This window comes from Sander lucioperca, chromosome 14 (genome assembly GCF_008315115.2).
Source record: "Sander lucioperca isolate FBNREF2018 chromosome 14, SLUC_FBN_1.2, whole genome shotgun sequence".
NCBI classification, from domain to species: domain Eukaryota; kingdom Metazoa; phylum Chordata; class Actinopteri; order Perciformes; family Percidae; genus Sander; species Sander lucioperca.
The window spans coordinates 566144-592115 of NC_050186.1; the positions used below are offsets into that span (position 1 = coordinate 566144).

General features: G+C 43.1%; 1 protein-coding gene across 4 annotated transcripts in view; it reads right to left on the reverse strand.

Annotated features, from left to right (window-relative positions):
- Positions 1-25972, reverse strand: part of pam (peptidylglycine alpha-amidating monooxygenase) — a 109976-nt gene that overhangs the window by 29545 nt on the left and 54459 nt on the right. For 3 of the 4 annotated variants that reach the window (XM_035991296.1, XM_031287255.2, XM_035991295.1), the window contains 2 exons: positions 8220-8498; positions 4199-4328 (listed from right to left, as the gene is read on the reverse strand). In XM_035991296.1, the coding sequence (XP_035847189.1) occupies positions 4199-4328; positions 8220-8498 (409 nt within the window). The remainder of the gene's footprint in view (positions 1-4198; positions 4329-8219; positions 8499-25972) is intronic. The other variant, XM_031287260.2, reaches the window with a different exon arrangement.

Genomic DNA, 25972 nt, shown 5'->3' on the forward strand with positions numbered 1-25972 from the left:
GGGTTCAGTAGGCTAATAAACTAGTCAAACATTTTTACGGTTTATGAACTATTTATTGAAAATGACTACATAACAAGATAATTTAGATGAAATAACTATTAAGATATGAGATTTGACTGTGATCCATACAGAAAATTACATGTTATTATAAATCTCAACACTGTGCTCACGGCATGTCTCTTCCTAACTCCTGTTAAATGATATTAAACTAAGACTATCCAAAGTTAATTCTTGTTAATTTTGTTTGTTATATATCATTGTTTGGTTTTTAAAGTATTTTAATCCATGTTTTGGGAACCATATTAACGTTAAATACGCTGTTTTATTATGTGTCCGTGTTGCACTCATTAAGATCTTATCTGAACAGATTTCTGTAATTGAAACAACTCTGGATTGTAGTTTAAAACTTTTACAGCAAACAAACAGACACTGGAGTGAGTGCAACTGGCCTGCAGCTGCTGTATCTTGTGTTGGGTGTTTCGCTGGCACCTCCGCGAGACGCCCCTCCCCTTGCAATGTATGTCAAGCACTGTCACACACAAGCACTGTGTCCACTCATGAGACTTATACTCGGCGTGATGTTGTTAGTAAGCACATCTCCCTTGGTATAGCGGTTTGAGTAACATATCTAACCCTGCTCTGGCGCCGCCGCTTCCGTGTGTAGTCCTGGAACGGCACGAGCAAACTGCCGTCCTAGTGAGCGGTGTAAAGCCTGGTTGCATTAGTCTCCGACAGGAATCAACACAAACTTTCACTGGCTCTACTCAGAGTGAAGGGGGTTTACACATGTCTATTTTCCCTCACAGATAAGAGGGATTAGTCACGTCTACTAACACAGTGTTATGGCGAGTAGCGGAGCAACGGTGGGTCAACTGATTGGATGGACAGGAAACTGAGACTGGGATACTCTCTCCAGTTCTGCAGCATACTCCTCCGTTGTGTTCAGGGACCTTATCACCGGCCTGGCCCTTTCTGTGTCTGCCAGTTCTGCAGCATTCCTCCTCAGTCTATGGGCGTCAAGGAGGTGAATCTACCCTCCTAGGACATTTCCTCTCAGAAGGGGAGGGGACGGCGATGATGTTTTCATGGACCCTCTCTCTCTCTCTCTCTCTCTCTGTCTCTCTCTCTCTGTCTGTCTGACCACTGCAGTTCCTCTACTCACTGACCAAAGTAAAACAAAGAAACGCGTGAATTTTGTTGTCTTCCGTGCTGGGCAATCTTCCATTTATGGAAGGTTTAACGCCGGAGAGGGCCGAGGGGGATATCACAGCTTATTAGCTGCCGCTCTGCAGCTGCCCGCTCGTCCCCTGACACAGTTTACGAGAAGCACGGACCCACGGAGTGGGTGAACAGGACGCTGAGACTGGGCTAGTCTCTCTCAGGAGGAGGTGGATTATCTCTCGGGGGGAGATCCAGGACCTGCTACAGATGTCTGTCTGTCATCCCAGTGCACAACAGATAGAAAGGGTCCTATATTTCAGACCGATCAGAGCGATAGTGACCTCATACGTCGCGGTGTTCACGGACCCTTGCCAGACAAGTGAAGCAGATTTGGACTCGTTTCGAAAGGCGGAAGTGGATTTGTTCGCCAATAGGAGGATCACCCACTGCCCGCTGTGGTTCTCCCTAACAGTCCACCCCTGGGGGTGGACACGTTGCACACGCCTCAAGGCCACGGAGGCTGCTTTACACTTTTCCACCACTCCAACTCATCCCTCCCCTGTTGGAGAGGGTGAGACAGGAACGGTTGTCGGTCATTCTGGTCATCGTACAGCACCATGGTACGCAGAAATGACTCAAATGATGGCGGACCGGCCCTGAAACATTCCCTAGTTCTTGGGACTCTGTCTCAGGAGGCGGGTGCGATAGGCGCTAGGGATATAACGATACACTAAAACTACATTTCGATACGATTCAGAATTTTAAGTTCACAATGCGATTTTCTCACGATTTGTTTTTACAGATTGACATGACTGAAATATATCCCTTTATTAATATAAACTGTGCAAAACAGCAGATGTGTCCTCTGTCCTTAAATGTGTAATTGAAATAGTATTTTATCTTGAACTAAAAATGTATAAAAAATTAAAGATATTCTTGTTCACTGCTAAGGCCATATGGTTACATTTAAATTATTTATTTAAAATGTAATAACGATAACTTATAACAACTTTTTTCACCAGTCATTTGCTGTTAAACCACAAAATGAAGAAACACTAGATGGCAGAAGGGTATTTTACAACAACAATAAACCTAACACAAGCTTACGGAGCCGGACCCAAACGCAACACTCCTTGTTGTTTATTCGACATCCTGAAAGCGCAGCGTGTCTCCTCTGTGTCTTTAGCTGCAGACTGTTGTACGTCCCAGTGCAGGAATCCATTCCAGTTAAATACAGTCACAATTTACACCGTTTAGCTGTCAGCATTTAACTGGTTTAAGCCAGCTAACGTTACTCGCTAATGGTAGGCTAACTTTACCGGCTGTATTTTCTAGCGTCACACACAAGGTTGTTGCATCGTGATTCATTTCTTATCTCAACCGTTTGTAATCTTTACACATTTAAATCAATTTTTAACCGATTACCGATGCATCGTTACACCACTCTAGGCCAACCTCTCCGGACCTGGCTCCTGAGAGGGACAGGCTGAGGAGGGCTGGACTGTCTGTACAGGTTGTGCAGACTATCCAGGCAGCGAGAGCAGGACCCACCACCGCCTGTTGCAAGTGGCTGGGGCTCCAACGCTGGTGCATGGAGAAGAGGCTAGATCCTTTGTCTTGTGCTGTTGGCTCTATTTCTCTTTTTTGCAGTGCTTGATGGATAGAGGGCTGTCTCAAGCCGCTATAAAAGTGCATGCAGCTGCCATCTGTTCCTGCCACGAGGGTTTAAGCTACAGACCAGTCTTTGGCCACCCTCTTGTAAGGCAGTTTTTGCAGGGGGTTGGGAAACGACGCCCAGTTGTCCGTGTCTTCGCCCAGCAATGGGAACTGCCACTGGTGCTTGAGCTTTGGTCAAGCCTCTGGAGCGTTCCTCTCCGAAGGCGGCGTCGCTCAGGACAGCCTTTCTGCTTGCAATGGCTTCGGCTAAGAGAGTGAATGAACTGACCGCCCTGTCGATATACACCGGTTGCTTGTTGCTCAGTGGTGGCCGCAGCGCAGCTACTCTCATACCGAATCCCTCCTTTTCCCCCAGAACTTAAGGAGCTTGTTTACGTTGAGGGTTATTCAGTTGGATGCTTTTTGTCATCCACCTCATGCGGGGGGGGTCAGAGAGGCAAATTGCATCTGCTCTACCCGGTTTGTGCATTGACATGTTTTGTGGAATGCCCAGCCCCCATTAAAAGCAAGTAACAGTTTGTGTGCTTCGGGGATGGTGTGGTCGGTAAAGCCTTATCCAAGAAGTGCCTTGCAGGTCCCCCTGCTCCTTGATGACTTGGAGGATGTGGTGTACACATTTAAAATCGATTTTTAACCGATTACCGATGCATCGTTACATCCCTAATAGGCGCGCTACCCACTCTGGGCCAACCTCTCCAGGCCTGGCTCCAGAGAGGGACAGGCTGAGGAGGGCTGGACCCTTGCTTGTACTTTGACTTGTACTTTGACCTTTGCAAAGTTTCAGTGAGTGAACGCGTACTTGGGATTGAAGAGGATAACACAGAGTCCAGTAGAGGGCTTCGTCTGTGCTTATAGAACTAGGGTTATAAGAGCATAACGTTCCTTCGTTTTTCTCTTAACTAACACTTTGGTTGTTTTTTATTTTGGTTATATGATTAAAAAAGCCTAATAATACCAGCTGCAAATGGCAGCACAGTGGCAGAGACAATATGGAAATAAATTATGAGAGACACTTTCAATCTGCATGGAGTAGCCCTTTTCCATTTCAACAATAAGATCCTATTAGTTAAGTCATTTTTGTCCATATGCCCTGGCAAGATCACCAGCCACTGTCTGTAAAAAAAAAAATTTAGATACATTGGCCCTTTATGGACAACAGGCCTAAAAAAGAAATGTGGGCTGTAGTTCAAACCAGATATGTGCTGTCTGTGGGTGATGGATTGTATTTCATCTGATAGACAACTGAAAGACGTTACATTGCATTTAAAACATTGTACATTAGGATTTTTCAATTTCAAGGACTGGCAGAAGCCCTGTATCAACAGAAAATGAATATATATATTGAGTGAAAGAGACTTACTCTGCCCCCCAGTGGTGGTCACCTCTGTGGAAAATGACCAAGTTAGAGTCTGAGTCAAGGGTAAGTCCTGACACCTGACCCAGCTGGAGAGAACTCTGAGGCCACGCTGAGACTTGCTCCAAATGGTAGTCTACCACACACACACACACACACACACACACACACACACACACACACAGATGATCAGTGAAATTCTGTCGCAAGGGCTTTACATAGATCTGTTTTGTTTTAGTGTCTGTATCTCTAGCTCAAGTTGAACCCCAAGTTGACAATGGATAAGCATACACAAAAACAATGTTGCCATGAGTTGACATGAATGCATATCTATGACAAGAACTGGTGCTGAAATCTTTTTCTACTGACAGACCACATATACAGCACTAACCCTACCAAATCCCAGATAATCCCAGTCTATTTGGATTTCTGTTATTTGAGTTTTAAAACAAGTTGTACATAAGAGGTCTAAGGGCCGGGATTTGTGTTAATATCTCTTTGGAAAGCAAAAGTGTTTATAGCCGATTTGAACAGCAACTCTCAAGCAGGGTAAAAAGCCGGCCGTCATAGAGTGGCATGACATAATAATCCTTTAAATATGGTGATAACGACACACATTTTCAAACAGTGTTGCACACACAAAAAGTGGCAGAAATAGTTGTTTAACAAAAAATACTAAAAACGAGCATGCATATTTTCTCAATTCAACGTCTTTGCAAAATCTTATAGTCTGTGACTAAAAACTTAACATTATGACAGATTGTCTTTAGATGTGAGATGGTTGTCTTTAGATATGAGACAGACTGTTATCTTTTTAAAGTCTTTTCAGTCAAGTGTATGGTAGACAAAAAAAAAAGTCTGTGCTGAAAAAAAAATGTTAAATCGAAAATTGAACTGAATTGTGACCTTTAAATCAAAAGTCCAATCGTTACACCCTAGTCAAAACTATGGAGATCTACTTGCAGGATGTACAGGATGTACTTCCTGTGCCAGCTCAGGAAGTTCAACCTGCCTCAGGAGCTGCTGATGAAGTTTTACACTGCAATCATCCAGTCTGTTGCACATCTGCAACAGACTATCTGGTTTGGATGAGCCACCAAACAGGACAGGAACAGAATACAATGGTCAGTCCCGACTGCAGAAAAAAAAAAAATATGCGTGCCAACCTGCCTGCCAATTAGGACTTTTACATGTCCAGAGTCAGGAAACAGGCAGGAACCATCACTACAGACTAGAGCCCTGCACCGGCAAAAAACTCAACAACATTTTTTTTTTCAGCCTGACCAATCCCTTTAAACTCTCTCTGGTGCGCTCATGCTCAAATCAATGCCTGATGCTCTGGATGGTTATCTGAACTGTCAGGTGTAATGTACGTGAATAAAATGTGTGTAATGCACGCACGTGAATAAATTGTGTGTGGATGCATATGAATAAAATGTGTATGTATAATATTTATAAAATAATCAATAACAATATTTCATACAGTGCCCTAATGAGGTGTAAATGGGTACAATGAAAGGAGAGAAATTAAATGAGCCGGAGTCCGACCTGAGCCCAGCCTATAAAAATAGATGGCAAGTGTGGCCCAAATCGACTCAGTGTGGACGGGCCCATGGGCTTACAGTACTACAGACCCATCACACCCTATATATATATATATATAGATATATATATATATATATACACATACATACACACACTGTAATAAAAAAATTGTGCAACAATCACATGCACATAATCTGCTTTGACGCATGCAAGTCTAAACAGACTATATATTGTAGCCCATGCTAGAAAAGGAAAAAAGAAATGCTTGAAGTTGCTATTTTGTAAGTAGCATAGAAAGGGACGGTTTGATTTACACTGCTAATTGTGTGACCTGTAGGCTACAGGTCGGGGGGCTCCCAGCGTTCTTTGCTGGTTGATTTAGAGCCTGTCACTTAGGAGTCTGTCTTGTTGCTCACTCTTCGGCAATATTTCCCGCTTTGTTCAGACTCTGCGTAGGCTGGAATCGTACATGCAAAATACAATTCCGTTGCCTAAGAACTGCGTTTGTTAATTTTGTGAAGGTCAAATGTTGCCGCTGTTAAGCCATGTTATCTATGTAGACTACTGAGATAAACTTAAAGCAAGCTCTGCTGCATGTTTATTGAATCTAATTAATTTTACACTCTTTGGCGTTTTTCTTCTCATGGAGCTTAAGCGGTATATAGTATAAGTCATTAAGTGCCTCATGTAAAAAGAGCTAACAGTGAATTGGTAACTGTTTTCGTAACCTTAAGGTTACGAAAACAGTTACCAAGGGGAATTTTTGGTTGTGAATACTGTTAAAGGAGACCTATTGTGCTTTTATGTATTTTCTGTAATATCTATAATGTCACAATGTTGGAGGTTCATTTTAAACATGGCCAATGCTTCAAATAATGAGGTAAATCTTAAAAAAAAAAACGTTTCCACTGTTCAGATCGCTCTGGTTTTTAACACTTTTTTCTACTCTAGGCTTCGTATCCTGTCATACCAAGCCTTGTTTCTATATATGGTCATTTGCTTCAGGCAGGCTACTGCAGTCAGTGTTTATGTTACATACTGTTGGAGCCAAAATTATGATTTCGATATTAAGTTTTATTTTGATGAATTGTGCATTGATATTTAGTCATAGACTCATTGTAAACTGACAATCTGTGTTAATTGATCTTGATGCGTAATTGAATCAGCTGGTGTATAATAGCCTAGCTGTCATTCAGTAGCCATATGGATTTTTGACTGCTGCTTCATGTACCGCTCAGAACAGTTACGTGATTGTGAGTTGAAGTTGTGTTTGTTATATCTTTTATTTTTCGCTCTGCTGTCAATGCTTGTACACCATCTGGAAAAGATTGTTGTGGAAAAGAAGAAAACATATCAAATTGAAGTTTGAGTGATAAAAGAAAATAAATGTGACAAACAAAAGAAAACAGTGGAGTGATTCTAAATCTTATTTAAGCGCGTCGACCAAGACACATTCCAAAGGACAAAAGGGATCAAAAACGTTGTCAGAAAGTTGCTACTATACATACCCTCTGCCACATGTAGCTACATGCTAACGCCAGGGAAAGTTGTAATATTGGCCGCCAATGTTAATTTCTTCCAAATTTCGGCTCACATTCTTGCAGTCAAAATCCTGACTTTAATCTCAAAATTCTGACTTTGAACTCAGAATTTCCACATGTAACCCTAATCCTCTTCTGTACTGCTGGATCATGTCCGGTTGTATAGTATTTGGTCAAGAAGCCTTTATCTGCAATTTTTTACAATATAAAGTGCTGCTATATTCCATTGCAATCCACTGTTCACTACATGTAGCTCCATGCTAATGCTAGGAAAAGCTGTAATCTTGGCTGCCGCCGATGTTATTAATTTCTCCCCAGTATCGGATCACATTCCTGCTGGAACATGTCTGGTTGTGTAGTATTTGGTTTAGAAGCCTTTTTCTGCATTTTTTTTAAGGATTGGGCCCCAAACAGGGAAAACTCTACAGGGTACTTTGAAAACAGGCAAACCCTCTGCACTGAAGCCAGAACAAATATGCATGCCATGGGCCAGAGTAAATGAGTTATCAGATTCACATTCAGATAGCACTGTGTGTTAACAAAAATGCAAGGGGCTGCATTGATGAGGGTGGGTATGAGTACCATATCCATGAGTGACAGAAAAAAGGTATGAGGAGAAGACAGAAGAGAGGAGGAAACACAGGATGCAACATTCAGGGGTAAAAAGAAACACGGAGAAACTTTTCTCACAGTAAAGCCCTGATTTAACAATAATGTGTACTATACTATATATACTATACTTTATACCATACACTATTTTTTATTGGTTTAAATAACTTTTAAGGTCATATCATAGCACAATCAATTTAGCAAAAACTGAAAGGATGTCTAAACATGTGTACTGTGTATGTGTTACAGTTTAAGAATACTGGACAATGCAAAGAAAAAAGAGGGGTGTTTTCAGCATCCATAACAACAATAAAATACAATTCAGGACCCACCTTGTCCTTTAGCTAGCAGCTTGCTTCTTGGCGGCTTGGCCGTGGCATCAAGCTGATGGAATTTATGGACTCTGTCCCTCACTAAAACAGGATCTTCCCTGGTTTGGAAGGCTAGTCTGGCACTGGGAGAGCCCTGGTGTTTATGTTGCATTAAGCTATCAATCTGAGCCACCAACTGCCAAGCCTGGGCTTTTTGCATCTCGCTGGGTTTGTACTTATGAATGTGAACTACGTCCTTGCTCTGGTCTAGCAGCTTAGACATAAGTGAATAGGGGTCACCTGTACAGACAGACAGAGAAGAACAGGAAAGAGTGGAAATAAAGGACAAGGAGACTGTAGGTTTTAGGCAAAGTCTTGCTAGATAGGGCAAATGTAGTGCTGTTGTAAAGAAGGCTGGTGAAATGTCATTGGGACGGTGATATCAAAAATATAAAATACAATAAATATTTATTTTCCACTACATAGCCTAGTGTAAAAGTGTGTAGCCTAGTGTAAATGTGTAACAGGTAGTGGGAAGATTGTGTTGGAACAGTGAAGAGTTAGCTCTACAGTAGGAAAGGTTTTAACCAGCAGGAAACAACAGAGAGAAGAATGGACAGAAATTACATGTCATGCAATTTAATGCTGACACTGCACAAGCTATTGTACATATAGTACAACATATTGTATATATTGTAATTTCAGTTGACAGGAGACATTATTTATACTAATTTTAAAGACTAATATGATCTTGTTCTATTGACCTCTGACCTGCCAACATGTGTTGCAATGTTAAAAATCTTAAGTAGTTTAGCCCTGGTTCAACCTCACATACTGCATGCTCTTTGGCAAGAATTCAGGATGTTCTAAGATATTAAAATGATAAAACCTAATGGTGGGCATACTCTGTGACAATACATTTTTTGTACAGATGGAAAAAGACACCATAAAAAACATCCATATTCACAAGGCCTACATGTGCAAAACAGTTTTAAAAAAATACAGACTTTGCTTTACAGCTATAACCTGTATAACCCAAAATCTACTCTGGATCGATGACGGTTCATTTACCAGATAATTCTGGTGATATGTTCATGTTGCAAATTGTATGTTTTGTGTGTTGTATTCAAAATAAATAAAAAAATGTTATTAACAAAAAAAACTCTGGTCGCATTGAGGAAACATTAACCCGAACGTTGGAGTAACATTACACGCTGAAAATGTCAAGTTTTGAAGAAAATTTGTATCGTACAACAAGGCTGACCTTGTACAACAAGGTTGGTTAGTTCGCAGAATGATTGTAAAGATTTACAAAGAATATATTCACGGCATTAACTCTCTAACTGGGACGTTTTAGGACCTATTGGCGGAGATTTGCACACCTTGTGAAGTAAGCTGTTTTCACTATCTTGTATCCACAGTCTAGTTCTTTCACTCACTACCAAGAGCTAATGTGCATAAGTGAGGTTGCAATTGTAGATTTACTGATAAATCAACAAAATGCCTGTCTCAGCTCACCCTTCACCATGACAGTCTGATATAATGCCGTAACTCTGGATACTGCACCATGTTAGTTCCATCTTGTCAATCTTAAGGCCATTTTATGGTCGTGCGTAAACTCTACGCCTTTCGGAGTTCTGCGTAGGGGTTGAACCTTCTTATATACAGTCTATGGGTTGAACGTGTTTTTTTGCAACGCGGTGCATTTCACCGCCAGAACGCTAGGAGGGGTGTGGTTTCCAGAGAAAAATCGCGAAACTCTTTGTTTACTTGTGCTTTGGTGTGTGCCTCGAGCCGGCATGTGTGTGTATGTGGGGAGCGGGTGATAGAGCGAGGGAGAAAGTGAGAGAGTGACGGCAATTGTCTTTGGTGCAAGTTGTGACTCTAGAGGCAGAGTGAGAGAAACAAAGTGTCTCCCCTGTGCTTTCTGACCATGGTGGGAAATCTGTAGCAGGAAAAGTTAGCCCTCTCCTTGATTTCATGTTGTTTATGGAGAAGGAGAACCAGGAAATGAGTTGGGGGGAATGCACCAAGCCACGGCCGAGTGACGTGCGTGGCCGCGACGTGTAGTTACATTTTTCCATGTCTCAAGTCTAACTATCGATGTTTCTTTAGAGCCAGATGCAAGCCAGTTATATATTGATGAAATCAAACCCCCCTCAATGGAATTGTTTGTTATAATTTCTTCTAAGGATGAAAGTGCAAATCTCTCTCTCTCAAATCTCTCTCAAATCCTATGACATTCCTTGGAATGGATTTCTTCAAAGGTCATTAAAATCCTTTCTCTAAAGAGGTCACCTACTTTACTTATTCCTATCTTTGCCCATATCTGGAATTGTGCATCCAGCTTGCCTGGTTTAAATGAAACACTGCCCCACATTGGGCTGAAATGTGACAAGAGTGTCCAATATGTTAATATATTCTTTTACCTCATACCATACATTAACCATATTAAGAACTATAGGATGGCTCTAGGCTCTACACATGAACTAGAGCATTGAGAACATTGTTTGTGTACACAGAGTTTACTAAAAAAAAAAAAAACTCACTTTAGAAGTTGTTTTTTCCGCTCGCGACCATCTTGCCAGTCAAAAAGTGTCTGTGCTCGAGTTCATGTGTAGAGGTGATACTTCGAGCAAAGTTTCATGTTGTGTTGAGCCTTCTTAGTGTTTTAAAAATAGCGATTTTGATGCGATCATAGTAGTGCCCCTAGCACTCCCATTCAAAAGGCCATTTGACCAAAAACGAAAATACGGTCAATCTTAAAAGTGGCGCTTCCGTCCTAATTATGCTTTTAAACGAAAGTTTGACTCGGGTACATTCACAAAAAGACCCTAGGTTGATTTTGGCGAGAGTTACGCTTGAAGTACTTTAGTTTGACTGAAATCCAATGGTACCTTACAGGAACCTGACTCTATGTCCATCCAAGACGGAGCATCTCCAGAAGATAAATAGAACATTATAATTCTCAATTGTGTTGCTAAATAGTACCAATAAAGATTGACATTTCAGCCCCCAGTATCAAATGGAAGATACAGAAGCGATAAGCAGATTCGACGACAATTCTTAAAGGAGAACTCCGGGCAACGGGCCAAATGATGCCTGTTTCTTGTAAAGTAACCGTTACAGAAGGCTGGCTGTAGTCTGTCAGTTGTAGCAGGAAAAGGTAAACAGCAGTGTGCAGATCGGAGCGTAGTGTGTGAAGAGTGAAGAGCGGAGGTGTTCACAAGGGAAGAAGCTTGGAGTAACGTAAGCTAGAGCTAGAGCTAGCCTTCAGTAACGCTATTACTGTACAAGAAACAGGCATCATTTGGCCCGTTTCCATGTAGTTACATAGTCACTGATATGATCATAACCACTACAGTGCTCAATTATCTATTTTTGAGGGGGAAATAAACTTTTTTCGGCGCAAAAATTTCGCTGCGAAAGCATTAACTGTCCTCTGGAGGACATCCACCAGACCAGCGGGCGCCCGTGGACTGTTGTCGGCCGCGGCAGGCAGGGAAGGCGGAGAGGAAGTAGAAGGATGCCGGTCGGGCCTGCTAGCCTGGCTAACGCAACTAATACACAGTTCGCCACTGCCGAGACTCCTATATTCACCAACGCCAGATGGATCGCACATAAAACGGATATATGCTACAAATACACAGGGAACTGCTGCTTGATGATTATTACCGAAGCTTGGCTGAACACACTCACTCATCCCAGATGGCAGAGAGCAGCTAACAGGGTAGGTGAATTTAAACAATGTCTGAGTTGAAAATGCATCTTGTTGTCATGTAAGGGCCCTGTTCATGTTGACATTTTAATTGCATTTTGTGTCTGTTAAGAGGCACAAAGGCACTCTTTATGTTATGGCCCCATAACTGCCGTTTTAGCGAAGTGGGAGCTCTCGGCATTAGCTGCAGCAGCTCCATGTTGCTACCACCAATTTGGCTCGTTTTTTTGCTATCGACAGTACTCACATACGCAAACGTACGAGAACTCCGGGCAATTTTAGATTAACGTAAAAATTGCCCGGAGTTCTCCTTTAATTCATATATAATTTCCTGAAGAGTGCTGTGAGTTTCTTAAACATTACTGCAGGTGGTGCGAGAGGGATATTTTGAAATACATACATGCATTTAGGCAATATGTTCATTTTTAACATATTTATTCTCCCTATCATAAATATAGGTAAGGGCATCCACCTTTCTTAGATGTACGGAGTTCATTCTTCATAGTTTGTTGGTGCTATAGTTTCTAAATGAGGTGTTATTTTGACGCCCAAATATGTAAAATTTGATGAGAGCCTGAAAGTCAATAAGTATTGGTTTATATATTGTCTTTCAATTCCGTTAAGCAGCTTAAGTAATGATTTTGAAGCATTTACTTATATCCGGAGATACTACCAAACAGGCCGATTAGATCTAACAGTGACGGTATAGATGTGTTCAATTGTTTTAAGAATAGAACTAGAACTGCAAGCAGTTATAACGGGGCCCAAGCCACCCACGGCAGTCGCCCCTGACGCTCCGGGGAGCGCACAAAAGCGGAACCCGAAGCCAGGCGGCGGGGAGGCAAACGGCGGTAAATATCGAGAGGCGCGCACCGCGACGTCTGCGAAAGTCGTCGTTGCAAACGTAGCATATACAGACTACCTTTAACAATGATATACGGATAGGATTGGAGATGAAAAGTTCAACTGACACGTTACCGCGATCAGCTTCGTGGGAAATTAAGAATCAATGCCACCGACATAACCAATCACACAATGACAGGCTCTCCACTTAGCACCAACTGCAATGTTTAATTGTAAATGAATGTAGCCTACTGGCAGTCTGGCACACGTGGGTGCTCAGTATTTTCATCGGCACCTATGAATGGTGTTGATTTTGGATTGAAAAAGTGAGAGAAAAGAGTTGCATTTGTCCACTGAAGGTTGTAGAAACTTTGTCAAGCGGGTTAAGAAGTTTGTTTATTGTAAAAAACCAGAGGAGCACGCAAAAGCGAAAACCAAAACGTAATGTAGGAGGCAAACATCAGTAAATACTGAGAAGTGTGAGCTGCAAGGTCTGTGGTACATTCCCATTGCAAATATGTCATTAACATTGAGTAAAAGGGCCAAAACACGTCTACGTCCATTATAGCGCCCCCTAATGGCAGATCTTCACCAAATTTGGTACAGAGCCTCAGAGCTGCATGCCGAACGAGCACCACAAGTTTCATGTTGATTGCATTTACTGTGGCAGAGATATTGCAATTGCAAATTTCCCATTTAAATGCATTGAGTTATTGGCCAAAACAAATAAACGTTGCTTATAGCGCCCCCTAGAGGCCGATCTTCACCAAATTTGGTACAGAGCATCGTAGTGTGATGCTGAACAATGCTCCCAAGTTATTTGCTGATAACATTTAATCTGGCCGAGATATGATGTGTGTGGTAGCTAGCTAGGAAAATTAGTTTGGTCATCAAATGCGCATACTTTAATGTAGCAAAATTCCTTGAGTAACTTTTGTTCAGGTCTATCTGGAGATGCTACGTACCAGGTTTCGTGCTGATCCGTCGCACGGCCTAGGACGAGTTCGAAAAAGTAGGTTTTGCACATTGCGCGATATTGCAAAAAACCTTTTGAGCGGAAATGGGCGTAGCCTATATCATGTGATTCAGCTTGATTAAAGGAACACGTGGATGTATGGTTTTCTAATGTGCGATGTATAATGTGGGAGTTTAACCATTATAGCGCCACCTAGTGGTCCATGACCCACTGTCTATCTACCCTGTAAATTTAAAGTTGTTCAATTGTTAAATTAGTGTAAGTGGTGAATCTAGACTTGGGTCCCATAGGCCACGCCCACTTTGACCCCTCAGTACCCCACTCTAGAGATGGCCTCAGGAGTGTCCCTAGATGGTATCCATCAAATTTTGTAAAAATCGGATGAGCCGTTCATGAGATATAAACTTTTTGTACTTTTAGCGCGCCCTAGTGACCAATTGTCGTAAAACGTGTGGGGGACCGCGTGTCAAACAAGAATATAAAGTTTGGCGTTGATAGCATTTATTTTGGCTGAGATATGGCAAAGTTGGTGTTTTAATAGTTAGCTACACAAATTTGTTCGTGCGTAATATGCGCAATTTTTATCCTATAAAAATTGTTTTTATTAACTTTTTGTCAGGTCGGTCTGGAGATGCTACGGTCCAAGTTTCGTGCAGATCGGTCGCACGGTCTAGGAGGAGATCGAAAAAGTAGGTTTTTGATAAATCGCAATTTTTCACGCATAAAAGTCTAGGCGGAAATGGGCGTGGCCTATATCACGTGATTCAGTTGGATCCAGGGAACACGTGGATATATGGTTTTTAAAACATATATCCACGAACAGAATATGTGATGTGAACAGAAGTGGTGATAGAGGTGAACCTTGGGGGCAACCTCTTGTAATATTGAAGGGCTCAGACAATACTTCATTTGACAGTACCTCAGCTATAGGGTTGAGATGTAATAGTTTGATCCAGTTAAGGAAAGTATTTTAAAAACCAAATCGAGCTGTAACATATAGAAATAAGTCCACTCAAACCTATCGAAGGCCTTCTCCGCGTCAAGCGAGAGAAGAGCCGTGTCTTGTTCTTGTTTTTGGCAGTACAGTAAATTGAGAAGGCGCTTTACATTATGAAATCCTTGCCTTCCCTTTATAAATCCATTTTGGTCATCACCCACAATACTTGGAAGCACACCTTCTTGCCTTTTGGCCCAAATGTTACTGAGTATTTTCGTAGCAGTGTTTATTAAACTTATAGGTCGCATATTTTCACATTTAGTGTTAGGTCTTCCTGGTTTTGGAAGCAGGATGATTAAGGCCTCTCTCATTGATGCCGAGAGGTAGCAATTGTTGTAGGATTCTAGATACATCACATTAAGCGGAGTTGCCAATTTATCTTTAAAGTATTTATGTAAGTCAATTGGGAGGCCATCTGACCCTGCTGCTTTCCCAGGCTTCATTGCAGCTATAGCTTTTAATATCTCAATCGTGCTTAATTGTTTATCCAGGCCTTTTTTACTTTCCTCAGGGATTTGGGGGATATTGAGTTTGTTTAAAAATTCAGCCTGGACATCCGCATTAGTAATGTACTGTGATTTATAAAGATTTTCATATTGTTTTTTAAAAGCAGTAATAATTTCCAGAATGTCAACAATAGTATTTCCATTTGCATCCTCAATGAAATGTATTGCGCCCTTTCGGTTACCTGTTGTCTAATCCGCCATACAAGAAGTCTACCCGGCTTTTGTCCCTGATCATAACATTTTTGATTGAGCCTCAATAAGTTCGCAGCAGCCTGATTGTATGTTATCTCATTATACTGAGTTCTAAGATGTAGTAACTGTTTGGAGATTTCATTTTCATTTTGTCCATCCTGCAAGCTTTTGTTTTCAAGCATTTTGATTTTGGATTCCAGATCTCTAATTATTTCCTGTGCTTCTTTTGTTTTCCTGCTTGTGTAGCTTATAGTTTGACCATAATTTAACGTTAGCTAATAGGTGTGTTTCCTGTAAGAACAAAATCTTGGCTTTTAACCATTTTAACCTGTTCATAACCTGCTTTTACTTTGGTCAGTTTATGCAGGCCTCTACAGTTCCATGAAATATATTCAATTAAAATGTCTTTTTTTTTTACAGCGGATAGCAATAGGAAAGCTGAAATAACAAAAATGATAAAATCCCCTTCTTTTTGCTCTGCATATTGGTGACTGCCAAATAGTGACTGATAAAAGACATTAAGGTTTATGAATAAAGTTGGTAGCATAAGGGGGGACCTCTACCTCACCCAGTACAGTAGAGTGTGCGCCCTATGTAGGCTGAGTCCTTGGCAGTGGCTACGGGTTCGAGTCTGACCCTTTGTCGTGGCCCTTTTACTGCTTGAAACAGGTCCACACCATAATGACAAACCGCTCTTCTGCATTTTCTTAAATCTCCTGTTCATGTTGCTCACTAAATTAAAATTAATCCAGATCTTTTCCAGAAATACTTAACGTTACAAACTGTGCCTTTTGTAACTGCTTTAAACTTTAACTAATTACTTAAATCTTTCATTTTGCAGTATGGTGCAAACATAAAATACAATAAGTAACCTAAAATATGACCTTGAGAAATTTTATGTGTGAAGGCATTGTAAGTGCCTTTGTGGCTTTTTTAACATTTCCTCCTACTGTACTTCTGGTACCAGCTCCCCCATCTCTTTGATGTACTTCCACAGGAGTATTAAAGACAGTTGTGCGCTCCCCGTTGATCAAAAGCAGTATGGCGGGGAAGATGATCCAATGTTTCATGAGTCCCCTGTGACACAGCTTCCTTTTCATGCCGTCATAATGCCTTTGCGGTTTATAAACATCTGCTGATAAGTCCAGGAGAAATCTTATTATTATGCTGTTTTTCTACATCACCTCTTTCTTCACCCTCACAGCTCTAAGGATGTTTTCTCTGTCTTTGTAGTTTAGGCACTTCACAATAAATGTTCTGGGAGTAATGTCGGGTTTTTGGCCTGTTGTGATTCTGTGAGTCCTCTCCAGAACTGGGGGTTATATATTTTAAATATGTCCGCTATCCATGTAATGTCTCCATGTAAGAACAGGGGTCTGAGCCCTCCTCCCTCTCAGGCACACTCAGTATGCGGACGTTATTGCGCTGCCTTCTGCCCTCCAAGTCCTCTTCATGTAGGAGTTTTGCCGTCATTTCAAGTGAAATTACATTTAGTGTTTCTTCTTTTTTAAATGTATCGTTAATAGATATGTCAGAAATCCTGATTCAGTTGAAGGTGGGGAATGTCGGTGTCTGTGATCGTTTGACAGCAGCTGGCAGGCTGCAAGGGTGCAATTAGTTACAATTAGGGCTGTGCAAGTAATCAAATTTGTAATTGTGATTTTGGCTCCCATCAATCACAAAAACAAAATAATTGAGAAAAGGATTATTTTGAACATTACATTTGCAAGTAAACCCCAAATTTTGTCTTGTTCTGAATGAAACACACACTTTCGCCACTCCCCTCCTGTTTGTGCAATATGGTGCACGAGCTGTAGTGTGCGAGTAAAGATGGCTGAGGGAGAGAAGCAAAAAGGGGAGATCAAATTCCATTGTCTGGGAAAAGTTCTGATTTGAGCAAGCCAACGTGGACCAGAAACACATCATCTGCAAGATTCTCTACACAGTAGTGTCCGCCCCACTTGGTAACATGACAAATCTGTTTAACCACCTGAAACATAAGCACAGAGTCTCGTATGACCCACTAACGTTGATAAAAAAGAAACTGAAAGAGAAGACAACCCCAACAACATAGTTGCAATGCTGTCTTTTATTAAAGACTCACTTTCACTCCAGTGCTTCCCCTACCATTGTTTTGAGGGGACGAGGGGCGGGACCCCCCTGACCCCCCTGAAAGAATGATACAATTATATAATTATGCTATATATTCCACAACCCCAAAACAGATGCGCGAGATAAAGCTGTTTTCACACATACAGGCAATTCGCTTCTCGTTCCTCGCCTTAAAAGTTCAATTCCTACATTGCATTGCATGCGTAACGTATGCAGAGCAGACCATCCAACATTACGCTTTCACTATAACAGGGTATGTACAGAAATCCTGGAGGTAAATTCAATACCTTTTAATATCTTCTCAATATTTTTTAAAACCAACAGGCCACTGAGTTGCAGGTTTATACGGCAACACGTTTTCTAACCATTAAACAGAGTTTGAGATTTATAAAACTACACCCTCTAGGCCAATAGAACAATGCAGATAGGGAAAGTCAACAGAATAGATTGAGACTCACTGACTTTGGAAACATCTTGCAACCCTAACCCATCTTGCATTATTTCACCTTTAGAATAAAATTAATAGATGAAATAAAAGACGGAAATGTCCCCGGTTTTCACTGTGACTGACAGAGCCGAAATTGGAATGAAAGAAAGAAAACATTGACCAAACGTATAGTCGTGCACCCTACATGCGCAGACTCAAGACAGCCAGAGCAAGCGCTGCTCAGAGCTCAGAGATGTTTTAGAATTCCCATATTTTACGATGCTAAAATTGCTGTTTATTTACATGGAGTCTTGTGGGTTTAAAAAAAATCTTACTCTTTAACAGAAAGGTCCACCTCCTTAGAAATCCTTTCCATAATGTTGTCTGACACTTATAATATTAATTTGAGCCTGTCAGCGGCAAAACAAGCACTTTTATGAACGTAAATACAAGCTGGGCAATTGTCTTGTTTCGCCGCTGCCGACTGCAGCGATCTCATTTAATACTGGACCAATGTCAAAGGAAAATATTTTCTCAATAGTTTAATTGTATCCAATACTCTGAGCTGTTGCAGAAACAAGCCCAGGTGTGAAGCAATAAAGCAAAAGCTGTCAGATAAATGTAGTGCAGTAAACATTACAACATCTCCCTCTGAGGTGTAGTGGAGTACAAGTATGAAGTAGCAGCAGGGGTGATTCTAGGATCAGACCTTTAGGGGGGCTCAGCCCCTAATGAGAATGGGACACAGATATAGTGCATGCAAAAGTGTTAACTCCCTTGTTGTGACAAATGGTTTGAAAGAAAATGAACATTGAACTTACATGAAATGTTATCATATTTGCATTCTGCACAAATCTCTGCACACCCATTACTCTCTGTGAAATATCTCCCAAACTCTTCACTCAACACATGCATCAGTACAACAAGCGGTTCCTGGGTCACCCGGTTTTGAAATTGCAACAAAATTTCTACATGGTCTCCAACTTTATAATTTAATCTCACGTAAACTATTTATGTCAGCACAGATATTTTTTGTAAATTGCTTAGCCAGTGTATCCCACCATAATGGTTATTATATTGCCAGATTCCAGACAATCCCACTTACTTATATATATCCCACTTACAAATATGAATATATATTTCTACTGGTATGCTTCCTAGCTATGCTTCAAAAACCCTATGAAAAAACGAGGTAGAGATAGAGTGACCCTGCCCGGAGGAAGCCCGGGGCCCCCGTCTGGAGCCAGGCCCAGATGGAGGGCCCGTCAGCGAGCGTCTGGTGGCCGGGTTTGCCACGGAGCCCGGCCGGGCACAGCCCGAAAAAGCTACGTGGCACCTCTCTCTCCAACCCATGGGCCCACCACCTGTGGGAGGAACCGCTGGGGTCGGGTGCGCTGCCACATGGGTGGCAGTGAAGGTCAGGGGCCTCGACGGACCAGACCCGGGCAGCAGACGCTGGCTCTGGGGACGTGGAACGTCACCTCTCTGTGGGGGAAGGAGCCGGAACTTGTGCGGGAGGTGGAGCGCTACCAGTTGGATCTGGTGGGGCTTACCTCTACGCACAGTCTCGGTTCTGGAACCATACTCCTGGATAGGGGTTGGACTCTTTTCTTCTCCGGAGTTGCCCAGGGTGTGAGGTGCCGGGTGGGTGTGGGGATACTCACAAGCCCCCGGCTGAGCGCCGGTACGTTGGAGTTTACCCCGGTGGACGAGAGGGTCGCCTCCCTACGCCTGCGGGTTGTGGGGGGGGGAAAACTCTGACTGTTGTTTGTGTGTATGCACCAAACAAGAGCTCAGAGTATTCAGCCTTCTTGGAGACCTTGAATGGAGTCCTGTATGGGGCTCCAGTGGGGGACGCCATAGTTCTGCTGGGGGACTTCAACGCGCACGTGGGAAATGATAGAGACACATGGAGAGGCGTGATTGGGAGGAACGGCCTCCCTGATCTAAACCAGAGTGGTTGTTTGTTTTTGGACTTCTGTGCTAGTCATGGATTGTCTATAACGAACACCATGTTCGAACATAGGGATGCTCATAAGTGTACTTGGTACCAGAGCACCCTAGGCCAAAGGCCGTATGTTTTGGACACTCGGGTGAAGAGAGGGGCAGAGCTGTCAACTGATCACCATCTGGTGGTGAGTTGGGTCAGAGGGTGTGGGAAGACTCTGGACAGACCTGGTAAGCCCAAACGGGTAGTGCGGGTAAATTGGGAACGTCTGGAGGAGGCCCCTGTCCGACAGACTTTCAACTCACACCTCCGGCGGAGCTTTTCGTGCATCCCTGTGGAGGCTGGGGGCATTGAACCCGAGTGGACAATGTTCAAAGTTTCCATTGCTGAAGCTGCGGCGGGGAGCTGTGGTCTTAGGGTCTTAGGTGCCTCAAGGGGCGGTAACCCACGAACACCGTGGTGGACACCGGTGGTCAGGGAAGCCGTCCGACTGAAGAAGGAGTCTTTCCGGGATATGTTATCCCAGAGGACTCCGGAGGCAGTTGCAAGGTACCGAAGGGCCCGAAGGGCTGCAGCCTCTGCCGTGAAAGAGGCAAAGCAGCGGGTGTGGGAAAAGTTCGGAGAAGACATGGAGAAGGACTTTCGGTCGGCACCAAGGTGCTTCTGGAAAACCGTTCGCCACCTCAGGAGGGGGAAGCGGGGAACCATCCAAGCTGTGTACAGTAAGGATGGGACGCTGTTGACCTCAACTGAGGAGGTAATAGGGCGGTGGAAGGAGCACTTTGAGGAACTCCTAAATCCGACTAGTACGCCCTCTATGGTAGAGGCAGAGCTGGAGGATGATGGGGGATTGTCGTCAATTTCCCTGGTGGAAGTTGCTGAGGTAGTTAAACAACTCCACAGTGGCAAAGCCCCAGGGATTGATGAGATCCGTCCAGAAATGCTTAAAGCTCTGGGTGTGGAGGGGTTGTCTTGGTTGACACGCCTCTTCAACATTGCGTGGAAGTCGGGGACGGTGCCTAAGGAGTGGCAGACCGGGGTGGTGGTTCCCCTTTTCAAAAAGGGGGACCAGAGGGTGTGTGCCAATTACAGGGGTATCACACTTCTCAGCCTCCCCGGTAAAGTCTACTCCAAGGTGCTGGAAAGGAGGGTTCGGTCGATAGTCGAACCTCAGGTTGAAGAGGAACAATGCGGATTCCGTCCTGGTCGTGGAACAACGGACCAGATCTTTACTCTCGCAAGGATCCTGGAGGGAGCCTGGGAGTATGCCCAACCGGTCTACATGTGCTTTGTGGATCTGGAGAAGGCCTATGACCGGGTCCCCCGGGAGATACTGTGGGAGGTGCATGGGGTATGGGGTGAGGGGGTCCCTTCTCAGGGCCATCCAATCTCTGTACGACCAAAGCGAGAGCTGTGTCCGGGTTCTCGGCAGTAAGTCGGACTCGTTTCAGGTGAGAGTTGGCCTCCGCCAGGGCTGCGCTTTGTCACCAATCCTGTTTGTAGTATTTATGGACAGGATATCGAGGCGTAGTCGGGGTGGAGAGGGGTTGCAGTTTGGTGAGCTGGGGATCTCATCGCTGCTTTTTGCGGATGATGTGGTCCTGATGGCATCATCGGCCTGTGACCTTCAGCACTCACTGGATCGGTTCGCAGCTGAGTGTGAAGCGGCTGGGATGAGGATCAGCACCTCTAAATCTGAGGCCATGGTTCTCAGCAGGAAACCGATGGAGTGCCTTCTCCAGGTAGGGAATGAGCGAACAATACCTTGGGGTATTGTTTGCGAGTGAGGGGACAATGGAGCCGGAGATTGGTCGGAGAATCGGCGCAGCGGGTGCGGTATTACACTCAATTTATCGCACCGTTGTGACGAAAAGAGAGCTGAGCCAGAAGGCAAAGCTCTCAATCTACCGGTCAGTTTTCGTTCCTACCCTCACCTATGGTCATGAAGGCTGGGTCATGACCGAAAGAACGAGATCCAGGGTACAAGCGGCCGAAATGGGTTTCCTCAGGAGGGTGGCTGGCGTCTCCCTTAGAGATAGGGTGAGAAGCTCAGTCATCCGTGAGGAGCTCGGAGTAGAGCCGCTGCTCCTTCGCGTCGAAAGGAGCCAGTTGAGGTGGTTCGGGCATCTGGTAAGGATGCCCCCTGGGCGCCTCCCTAGGGAGGTGTTCCAGGCACGTCCAGCTGGGAGGAGGCCTCGGGGAAGACCCAGGACTAGGGGGAGGGATTATATCTCCAACCTGGCCTGGGAACGCCTCGGGATCCCCCAGTCGGAGCTGGTTAATGTGGCTCGGGAAAGGGAAGTTTGGGGTCCCCTGCTGGAGCTGCTACCCCCGCGACCCGTTACCGGATAAGCGGAAGAAGATGGATGGATGGATGGATGCTTCCTTGTGAAATTAATGCAAAAATATGAAGAAAAAACTATTCCACCTGTGTGTGCATGGTTATAATTCTGAAGTGCAAAATAGTTCAGGCTACAGCCCAAATATTTCCATCCATAGATAAGAATAATCAAGTCTAACCTCTGAATTTCTTTTCAAAGTGCACCAGATTGATGCATTTAAACGTTAAAATAGACACAATTTTCTTACAGGGGAGCATGCCCATGGACCCACCTAGGGGGGCTTGTTGGGGCACAAGCAGCTCTAGGTCTAGTGACGTTGCTGGGGCAGTGTCCCCGTTTTAAGTTTACAAAGATAAAAATATTACCTGTTTTTGAGGTATTTACGCTTCTGAGCTGAAAATGTCCCCGGATTTTGTCTCAGAAATCTGGTCACCAGAAAGGAGACTTTTAGCATCAATAAGAACGACAAAGGCACCTGACCAAGCATCCATATTTTATGAGATGGGTGTGAGAACCTGTTGCTGCTCCAGGTAGGCAGGACTGGAGTGTTTGTTTTTAAGTTACTGCAGGGTTAACATTGTTGCATGTAGCTACATGCTAACAGCAGTAAAATATGTCATGTTGGCTGCAAGTGTTGTTCTCCCCAATTACTCCTGAAACATTTACGGTTAAGTAGCATTTAGTTTGAAAGCCTTTATCTGCGATTTTTGACTGTAGAAAGTGCTGCTATATTCTATTAGTGTCCACTGCTAACTATAGTAGCTACATGCTAACGGCAGTAAAATATGTCATCTTGGCTGCCAATTTGTTAAATTCTCTCCAATTTCAGGTCGCATTACTGCTGAAACATGTCCAATTGGGTAGTGTTAGGTTCAGAAGCCTTTATCTGCGATTTTTGACGGTAGAAAGTGCTGCTTCGTTCCACTACAATCTAACGTTAGCCTAGTGCTAAATATTAAGTAGCTACATGCTAACGCGAGATAGCTGTAGTCTTGGTGGCTAATGCTGGTCATTTCTCCCCAATTTTGGGTCACTTTACTGCTTGGACATGTCCGGTTGTGTTGTATTTGGTTTAGAAGCCTTTATTTGTGATTTTTCACTGTACAAAATCCTGCTATATACTCAAAGCAATAGCAAAACAACAGCGGAGGCTGCAGAGCACAGATTCCAGGAAACACTCTGGCCAATCAGAGCAGACTGGGCTTTGTTGGAGGGGGGCTTAAAGAGACAGGCGCTCCTACAGATGGGGCAGTTTGAGAAAAATAAAGTTGTTTTTTTTTAACATTGTTCTAGTACAAACACAAAATACAAGTTGTATCCTGAAAACTCTATATAATAGTTGCCCTTTAAGTGTCCGTTTTTAACAGTGATTAAGATATACAGAAAAACAATGGACTCAGTGGTAGAAACTTAAAGATGAACTGAACTGAAAGAATAAACGTTGATAACGTGTTGGTTATGACAAATAAAAATAAATTACACTAAAATGTTAATTAAAAAAATTAATATAGCTTTTTTTAGTTTGTTAGTATTAGAACGCTGACAATTTCGATGACGTCACTGGCATGGTAGGACCTGCGAAGGTATATAGGCTACAGTGCAGCATATTAAATGCACATGAAAATGAGTAATTTTAATGGCATGGGTATTTGAGCCTGTGAGGGACAGGCCTGTAGTGTCTGACTACCACCACATGGAGGACGAGCCGTTTCAGGCTCCACCTTCAGATCGAAAATGTGATTGGACGAATTCATCTAATGGGATCGCTTGTTAAGTTAGCTGCACGCATACTAAAATAAATAAAGTTTGCTGCACGTAGGAGAGTTACCACAGGTTGACGGATGCACGGAGGATTCATGAGTTTTGCCGTTTACTTTAGGCTAGTGCAGAGTTGGCAGATTTTTTCCTTGTGGTCGTTGATAGATATTACACAAATGGATACTGCACAGATACCTCTTATTATGGAACTAGCAGCTTTTTCTGCCAGTTGAACTCCCTCTGCGTCAACAATGTGCCCTGAGACATCAGCTAGCTTCAGGGTGAGTAGAAAGGGACATTGGATTCTGTTTACAGACCCGCTGTGGTTTAGTTAGCAGCTAGTAACGCATTATTATTGATCTGTGATATCATCGGAGTCATGGTTTATTTATACAGTCTATGGTCGGAGTACTAGCTTGTGGAGTTTGACAAAAGTGTTTCCAACGTGTTTAGCTGCTAGCCCTTTCCCTAGGTTGGATCGTTTGGTATCTAGCTTGGTTGTGTGACTCAATTTCAATGAATGCCCAGTGTGTCAGTCTCAGTTTTGTTGAACGTTATAAAGCCTACACGTTAGGCTTTATTTGTGCGTGTAAGTAAATATGTACGTGTTTTGTGTATGTCACAACAACGTTACATCCAGCCCTTTGCCTAGTAGATTGCTAGTATGCTGGATAACAGCTAAACATACCTCTCTGTCCTCTGCCTGATGTGAGCGTTTCAGCGCCCTGTCTCTGCGGCAGATAGCATCGGTGTTAGTGTCTTGCCGTTGGTCTATCGGTCTGCCCTGTACTGTAGCCTGAAAAATCGATCATTGACGGAATGGCCTCAGGTTTCAGTCTGTTGGACTTAACCCTCACCAGTGACCCTGTTGTATCAAAAGTACAGCTCTCTAAATAGTCTGTCGCTAAAAAATGCTCGTTACAGACTCAAAATCCAGGGGCTGTTGGAGGGCTAGCCAGTTTTAAGGCAGCTAGCCATGAGTTGAGGACTGGTTTCCTTGTCAAAGGTAGCCTGTGGAAATGTATCGTAACCCCAGCTGCCTTAGCCCTATACAATTCATTACTGCAGCCAGGGGCAATACAGTATGAACCCCCCCTAGACCTGTTGGTTTCTGTTTCCTCAGCCATGTCCGTTAGCCTCAGACTGTTTACATTCCATGGCTGCTTACCATGCCAGTGACGTAGCCGATTATGAAATTCCAACATGGCGGCGCCCGTGTAACAACAACAACAACACTTTCAATGTACTATTTTATCCCTTTTAACAAATTCAGCCATTTTAATCATTGTACCAATGAGAATAAATAAAATACATCTGTTATAATCACCTTTACTCAAATTCCAGTTCAGTTCATCTTTAAATTCAGGGTTCCTGGAAACCCAGGTTTCAGGTTTTTGTGGGTCTGGCCTTGGCAGTGTGGAGATAGTGCTGGGGCTGGGGCTGGAGCCGCCAGATACTTGGCAGAACTAGCTGATTGGCTGCGATATAAGATGCATGTTGGTCTCATTTGTAGTCATAATACAGCAAATTATATTTGGACTAGCGAAAGAAAGAACTACAAGTCCACAGAATAAAAAAATTTAAAAAAACATTCTAAAGTACTGCAGAAGCATTTCAATGAGCATTAGAGGTAGTGTTACATGTATGTATGAAAATAAAGACCTGCTTAAAATGATTTAAGACCTAGAACACAATACTTTAGCAAATTGAAGACTTTTTAAGGCTTACAATTTTTATCTTTTAATTTTAGACTTTTCAAGACCCCGCGGAACCCTGAAGTTAGGACATCTTGTTGTTCACTAGTAAATGGCTAAAAAAAATGGCTACCAAGAGGGGAATGCCTCTGAATAATACAATTGTAATGGAATGGAAATGCAGCCTAATTATCAGGCAGGAGCTTTTGTTGTGAAAAACCAAATTGTGTTCAACGTCTAGGAGGGTAAATACTTTTGCAA